At 40.9% G+C, this 7,161-nt stretch overlaps 1 protein-coding gene across 1 annotated transcript; it reads right to left on the bottom strand.

The window, feature by feature from the left end:
- Window positions 1-3,779: 3,779 nt before the first annotated feature.
- LOC143557329 (transcription factor bHLH94-like) lies at window positions 3,780-6,209 on the bottom strand. Its single transcript, XM_077046431.1, has 3 exons — window positions 5,835-6,209; window positions 4,636-5,037; window positions 3,780-3,904 (listed from the first exon to the last, which is right to left on the bottom strand). The coding sequence occupies exons 1-3, from the start codon at window positions 6,207-6,209 to the stop codon at window positions 3,806-3,808; spliced, it is 876 nt and encodes a 291-aa protein (XP_076902546.1). The 3' UTR covers window positions 3,780-3,805.
- Window positions 6,210-7,161: the final 952 nt, after the last annotated feature.

Raw genomic sequence — 7,161 nt, 5'->3', positions numbered from 1 at the left:
CGCCATTGTTTGTTATTCTTCGGAACCATAACGGGATTTGCAACCCATGTTTGATATCTACTAACGCGTACGATGCCTGCGTCAAGGAGTTCCTTGACTTGGGTTCTACACGCGTTAGTTTGTTCTGGCCCCATTACTCTGCGCTTTTGTACGATTGGCGTAACAGCCGGATCGCATTTGAGCTTATGTTCTGCCTTACTTCGGGATACACCAGTCATGTCAGCTGGTGTCCACGCGAAGATGTCAGCGTTTTTCTGTAATAAGCGCTTGAGTAAGGTGCGTGTGGGATCAACAACTGTTGGGCCAATGGAAACGGCCTGGTCAGGGTACTTGCCGTTGAAGGCCCATCTTTTTGGTTCGGTGATGGTTGGTTTAGCCATCTTTGGTTTGGGTTTAGATGAGACAGATGCGATGCATACCTGGGGAATGCCGGTGATCATCGCTACACCCCTCAGCTGTTGGCCATCCCATCATGCCGTGGACTGAGGATACCACGGCGTTGAATCTTGCCATCCCGTCTCTTCCGAAGAGAATGTCGTATGTGTGGTGTGGCTTCCTCATTACGACAAAATCCACGTCTTCTGTGCGTGAGTGATTCCCGTCCGTAAGAGTGACGGGGAAAGATAGGATACCCAGGGGGGTGTTTGTGCTGCCATCGAACCCTTCCATCGAGGCGCAGATCGTTTCCAGGCGTTCCTTGTCTTCGTCATCTAGCTTGTCGAAGAACTGCCTGTACATCACCGTTGACGAGGCGCCGTTGTCAGCAAGAGTGCGAGAAGTGATGTAGTGCCCCAGCTGGCTTTTGATGACGATAGGGCCTTCTTTGTTGGGTCCTCCTGGCACTCGCGGGAAGCGCACCTCAGCTTCCTTCCACGCGCATGGTTCTGTCGTTCGTCTTTTTATTCCTCTGATCTTACCATGAACCATGTTGATGCTGATGTCAACGGGCTTTCGTCCGTTGCCTCGGTACCGGTTATCGTTCCTTCCTCCCTTCTTGATTGATGCCACCAGGTGTGCCAGTCTTCCATCCTTGACGAATGCTTCAACAATATCCTTCAAGGATGTACACTCTTCCGTACTATGACCTTTTGTCCCGTGGAAGTCACAGGATTTACTCTGATCCGCATTAGGTCGCTGCCGGATCATTGGAGCTTTTGGCCATGGTAGCTTTTCAGTGGCAAATATCTCCGTGACGCTTTTGGTGAGTGGCGTCCACCGGTGTTTTTGGCTTGAAGGGTGTGTGTTATTTCTTCTGCCAACAAGATGGTGAGAGCTGGATGAGGTGTCAAAGTTTACCCTTGACTGCCAAATACCTAGCTTCCTCTTTTTGTTCTGCCGGGCGATCCGAACATTGTTTTCTCTAGTCCTTTGCGTGTAGAGGTGTGTACTCTGGGGAAGATCCCTTCCCAGTTGCTTCTCCGTCTCGGCAAAGCGCTTGGCTGCTGTCATGATGGCATCCCATGTGGATGGCATGCCGTCCTTACCCGTCAATGTGCGGATAAGCTCTGGGTATTCGGCGCCCTGGATGAAAGCGGCGCGAACAAGATCTTCACTTATGTTGCCCAGACTTAGCTTTTTGGAGTTGAAGCCAGTGATGAAGTCTAGTAAAGATTCATCCTCCTCTCTAACGCAGTTGAGGATCGTCCACTGTTCTTCAGTATATTTCCTTTGTTGGCTGAAGTGTTGGCTGAACTTGTTCTGAAAGTCCGCCCAATCATATATGTGGTGGACCGGTAAACGATCGAACCATGCCCTGGCCGCTCCAACCAGAGTCATCTGGAACATATAACACCACGTGGGTTCCGTCCAGTTACTGACGGTTGCCCCCGCGATGAATCTGTTCAAGTGGTCTTCTGGGTCGGATAGACCATTATAAGTGCCAATGTTGGACATTTGTTTGGCACTTCTCGGGGCGATTGCTTCCGCAATGTCCCTTGCAAACTTTGACTTTCCTGCATTTGCAGCAGTTGGTCTGAAGGTTTTGGAGAAGTCACGCGGGTTTCTCTCCGCATTCGTTGGTTTAAAGGCTTCCCCAAAATTCCTTGTCGGTTGGAAGTCCGTTTCCTTACGCTTCCCTTTTGCCTTATGGCGAGGGTTTGCGTCTGTATCGGATTCTTCCCGCTCATCGTCTGAGTACTCGCACTCACTGTTCATATTGAGATGTTGGCGAGTACTGCCGAATTCGTCAGCCTGTTGAACTGAACGCAAGCGTTCATCCAACTCAGCTTGGAACTCTTTCTGACGTGCTTCGGCCCACGCCTTAACTTGATCTAGTGTTTGGCGAGGGACCCTCGTTCGTTTCTCCAACTGGGCATCAGTGAACCCCAGTGGAATATTTACTGCACTTGCCCCGGCTTGGGTAACCGGGGTAGTGTTCGTAAGATTTGTATAACCGCCGGTGTTCCCCCCAGTTGCTGGGGTTGTGGTTACCGGGGTTTCTTGGTCGCTTACTGGCCTTGGGACCGGAGTAACGTTAACCATTTCTTCAGAAATTTTGAAAAAACTAAGGATTAGTTCTAGCTTTTACCCACGGATGGCGCCAATGAAGAAACACTAAGTGACCCGGGGCAGATTATGGATAATCTGGGGGTTAAGTAATGTTTCCCACGAGGATGAGGTCCAGCAGAAAAGGTTGTTCTTCAGGGGACCTGCAAAACAGACACCGTAAGCTCGTCACTGAGAAGGGGGGGTTCCTCCTTGTGACCACCCTCCGGCGTGAGAATCAGACTAGATTGCTCTGAATATAAGTGTATATTAAGAGATTGCTAGATAACGAGATATCAGATGATGTCCTTACCATTCCAAGATGTTGGAGTATTTATAGCCGAAGGTAGGTTTCCTAGAAGGTACAGCCAGCTGAATAGTATTCCTGTTCTACCAACAGTGGACTACGCACAGGCCATGCTGGTTGGTGGATAGACTACGGCCGACAGTAACAAGGTCGGCTGTATACTGTTCCTTTACTGCCGGCTATGCACTGTTCCACCAACTGTAGGCTGCGCACGTCCCATAGTAAGGGTTGGTGAGTAGGCAGCGGCTAATAATGACAAACAGTACTAGAGGGTGCTCCTCCTCGTACTGTTGTCGGTGAGCTGTCACCCTGTGATTGGTTCATGGGCTGTTCTGGTCAGATCGTCTGTTCTGTCCATACCTTAGTAGGTATAGTACAAAAGATCTTCCAGAAGCATACGGACTGGCTCATTTAGGCGGGATTATTCCCGCCTTGCTCATTCCTTCATGTGACTACTGAAGTAGCTAGTGCCTTGTGCGTGTAGCCTTGCTGTCAGTGCGGGTAGCCTTCCCTGATGGCTTGTATCCGCAACTGCGGGAACAAGCGGGGTACTTCACCATTGGGAGGCTTTCCCTGCGGGTACAGCTGGCGTACTGCGCGTAAGGTTCTCTGAGCATGGTGGGTCCTGCGGGAGCAGTTGGTCGTTGCGCAGACGTCCCTGTTCAAGGTGAGTCTTGCGGGTCCAACTGGGCTTTGCTGGGACCTACCTCTTCATAAGTATTTAAGTCTTTAATTAATTGTTTTTGAGTAGACCGCGACAGCCTACGTCATGTGTGCGTGTGCAATTCGTTATAAGCAAGTCAAAATTTTAAAAGAATTCCATAAGTTTTATTTATCAAAAGGGTCTGCAAGTCGAATTCAACTAGCCAACACTACCTCTCTCTACACCAAAAACTATTAAAAGAAAAACAAAAAAAACAAAAACAGATGGAAATTATGCTTTACCAAGTAATAAACTTAAGAGATTGCAGTTGATCAAAATGCCATAATACTATTAATTAAAAGAAATTAATATTAATTAGCACAAAGGGAGTCTTCTTCAATTCTGCATAATAAGCAGTTTATTGCATCTGCAATGTCATCCACTGTATTCAGTTGGCATCCATCCTCAAGCTGTCAACACAATAACACCAAATTACAGTAAATTAATATATATAGGCCATCTATAGACTATAATTTTTAATTATTAAACATATAAAAAAAATCTAGGTTTATTTCCTAGGTTTTTTTATATAATTCTTAAAAAAAATTAATAGTAACAAACAAAAATTGCTCTGTTTATAATAATCTCAACATCCTTATTTTCTTTTTTTAACGACAGTTTGTATCACTAACGCGACACTTAACCTTTATTGCTGTAAGATAAATTGAATTTAAAACAATTTTATTGTAAACACTAGCTGAAATATGGATGCTAATCTTGAAGCATATTATGTCTGAACGGCTTAATATTATTGAGTATAGCAAGACACTAAATTACAAAAGAAAAACTATTACTTTGAATGAGAATTGAAAACCATAAAGTGATAATCCAAAACATGTTTTGTCCCCTTCTTTTTTCACTATCATACAAAACCAGTTTGAGAAATTAATTATGGTTATGGGAATCTTGATGTATTCCGGTAAAATAAATAATTATCTAAATTTTATGGTTTTCTCGATAATTATGAGAACCTGTTATTGAAAAACCTAAGAAATCTCGTAAATACGTTGCTAACCAATGAAGTTAGATGAATCTTTATTTGTGTGGGAAGATTAATATTGTCACCATCTACTATCTATATATTTGGTCTAATGTAGAAAAACTAAATACTAAGGAATTAAGGATATAATTAAACACTAACCTTGACACTAATAGTATAGAGAACCATTTCCTCAAGTGTGGTGACATTAAGATGAAGAATAGTGAGCCAACAACACTTTAGACCAGCCACCAGTTTCAACAACTGCCTATGTTGTTTCTTCGAAAATATCTTAATGTTTGCTTGGCTCTCCACCAATGTCACTTCGATCTCAGCCATAGTCGGTGCCCGATTCTTGGCCGTGGTGGTTGGATCACCACCGGCACCGCCACTAGCACGATGGATTGAGTATTGTGGGAATGTAAAGAAATAACTAAAGGGTTGTGGTGGTAGGGGACTATAACTTTTGATGCTGGCTATTTTTTGTGCCTCTAGGGTTTGTAGTTGTTGCTCCAATTCTTTAACAAAATTTATGGCTCCTCCAACTATTGATGCTTGATCACCCTAAAAAGGTAAAAAGGTAATAAGGTAACAAAATTTGTCTTGACAATTTTTAAAACAAAACAAGTCTCTTTTTGGACATATAACCTTTTATGATTTTATTTGAGTACATTTAACTATTTTATCATCTATTTAGTTTATGTCACTTTCTGATTTGTGATGATTAATTTCAAAAGTTAATTTGAGTGTACACCTAGCTATCTAGCTAGTTTCTTTCCGTACATGCATATAAAAGAACTACGAGCTAGTGTAAAAGAAAATCAACTATTACTATATTATATTACTATAAATAACCGGGAAAATGATCAAAATGTCAATTTAACCGGTCAATATTGATAAAGTATCCATTTAACTAAACAATTTCTATAATTTCTATCATAATGCGCGTCGACCTGGTCACTTTCAATCACACTTGAAATTTTTAACAATCAGCATCGGCCACTTGTTCAAAAAATCTCGTCAGATACCAAAATAAATCTCATCGGACGCCAAAAATATCTCATCGGACTTCAAAATACATATCTTGGCCGACGACTAAATAATCCCGTATAAGCTCCGACGATACTTAACATAAAATAGCGACCCAATAGTTTATGGCACGAGACAGATCTTGTTCGTTGAAAATCCCGTCGACTATAATTAATTAAAAAGTGTGCAGGTCGGCGAGATTAAGGATGAACATTATGACAAAAGACTGACTAAAATCATCAAATAGACATTTTGTTTACTTTGATTGAACCGGTCAACGGTCATTTTGGTCATTAACCCTAAACAATATTATTAAATAATGCAACTCTTACCCTTTGAACATAAGAAGATGGCATGAGTGATCTGATAACAGCAAGGTATTCATTCATTTGCTTCCTGCGGTTTCTTTCCACCTTAATATGAGTCATCCTTTGATTCTCTAACTCCTCTTTGGTCTTCCCACTCTTTGTCCGCCTCCGCTTTCTCCTACCAACCGCGGGTTGTACCGCGGCAACAGGTGATTCAATCTTAATGTCACAACATGCATGGACATGATCTGCTGATTCTTGACGATGATGATTAATATTATTGGAAGCCTCCAAAAGACCATTAAAAATATAATCATCATCTTCTTGCAACAAATGATGATAATTATATCCAAAGTTACCAATTTGGTTTTGTGGATATATTATTGTCTCTAATGCCATTTTTTGTGAACAACTAATTAAGTGTCATATAAGAAGAAGAGTGTATATAGTGATGGGAAGACCAAAACAAATGAGGCTTTTTGATGTTTGTATGGTGATGGTAGAGAACAAGATTTTGAGTGTGGTATGTTAACCTATTCTTTGTTCTTATAAAGATGAACCCTAAATGAAACAAAAGAATCTACAGTACGAATACACGTGACATTGTAAGGAGCTAGCTAGACCCGAAATAGAGAAAACTAGAAGAGACATATATAATTAATTATTATTTAATTTATGTATAGAGAGAAGGAAAACCAACTTGAGAAATTACTATTTGAAAAAACAAAAGAAAAATTGTTAATGTTTTTTTTTCTAATATCTTAAATCTTAAATGTAATAATCTTTACGTAAGTTTAAAAAAACATAAAATATTTATGATTCAATTTCAAAAAATCACACACACATCACATGCACGTTACGCATGTGATATTACATATGTTACATTACTTACATATACATAATTTTCTTCTATATAAATTTTTATTTTTTACAGATTAGTAAAGAATTAATTTGAATTGTTTTTTTTTGGGTCTTACAGAGTTTTATTAACTTAAATGAGTTTTTATTATATATATGCATCCCCCCACCCACCAATACGAGAGTGTGTAGTGGATCAAATATGAGTAAACACAAAAATGAAGTGTAGTGAAAATAATGTGGGTAGTGGAAATCACGTCCTCGCCAAGTGGAGATTGGTGAAAAATAATGTATCGTTAAAGTAACCTTGAAAAGTCAGTGAACGAATGAAACATCGTCTTGTCATCTAAGTTTTATGTAAACGATCTAGTAGGGTGGGCAACCATAAAAAATTGATGGTATTTTAAAGCACGTAACATGGATACGAAACACATTGGTCAACTAGCTTGGCAATCACATTGATCAAGAATAGAATCTCTAAATTTAAAATGTG

The sequence above is a fragment of the Bidens hawaiensis genome, unplaced genomic scaffold, assembly GCF_021521415.1.
Source record: "Bidens hawaiensis isolate Kalapana, Puna unplaced genomic scaffold, B.hawaiensis_p1.1 tig00018902_1, whole genome shotgun sequence".
NCBI classification, from domain to species: domain Eukaryota; kingdom Viridiplantae; phylum Streptophyta; class Magnoliopsida; order Asterales; family Asteraceae; genus Bidens; species Bidens hawaiensis.
The sequence above is the reverse complement of the archived record's forward strand: the minus strand, read 5'-3'. Positions and strand labels throughout refer to the sequence as shown.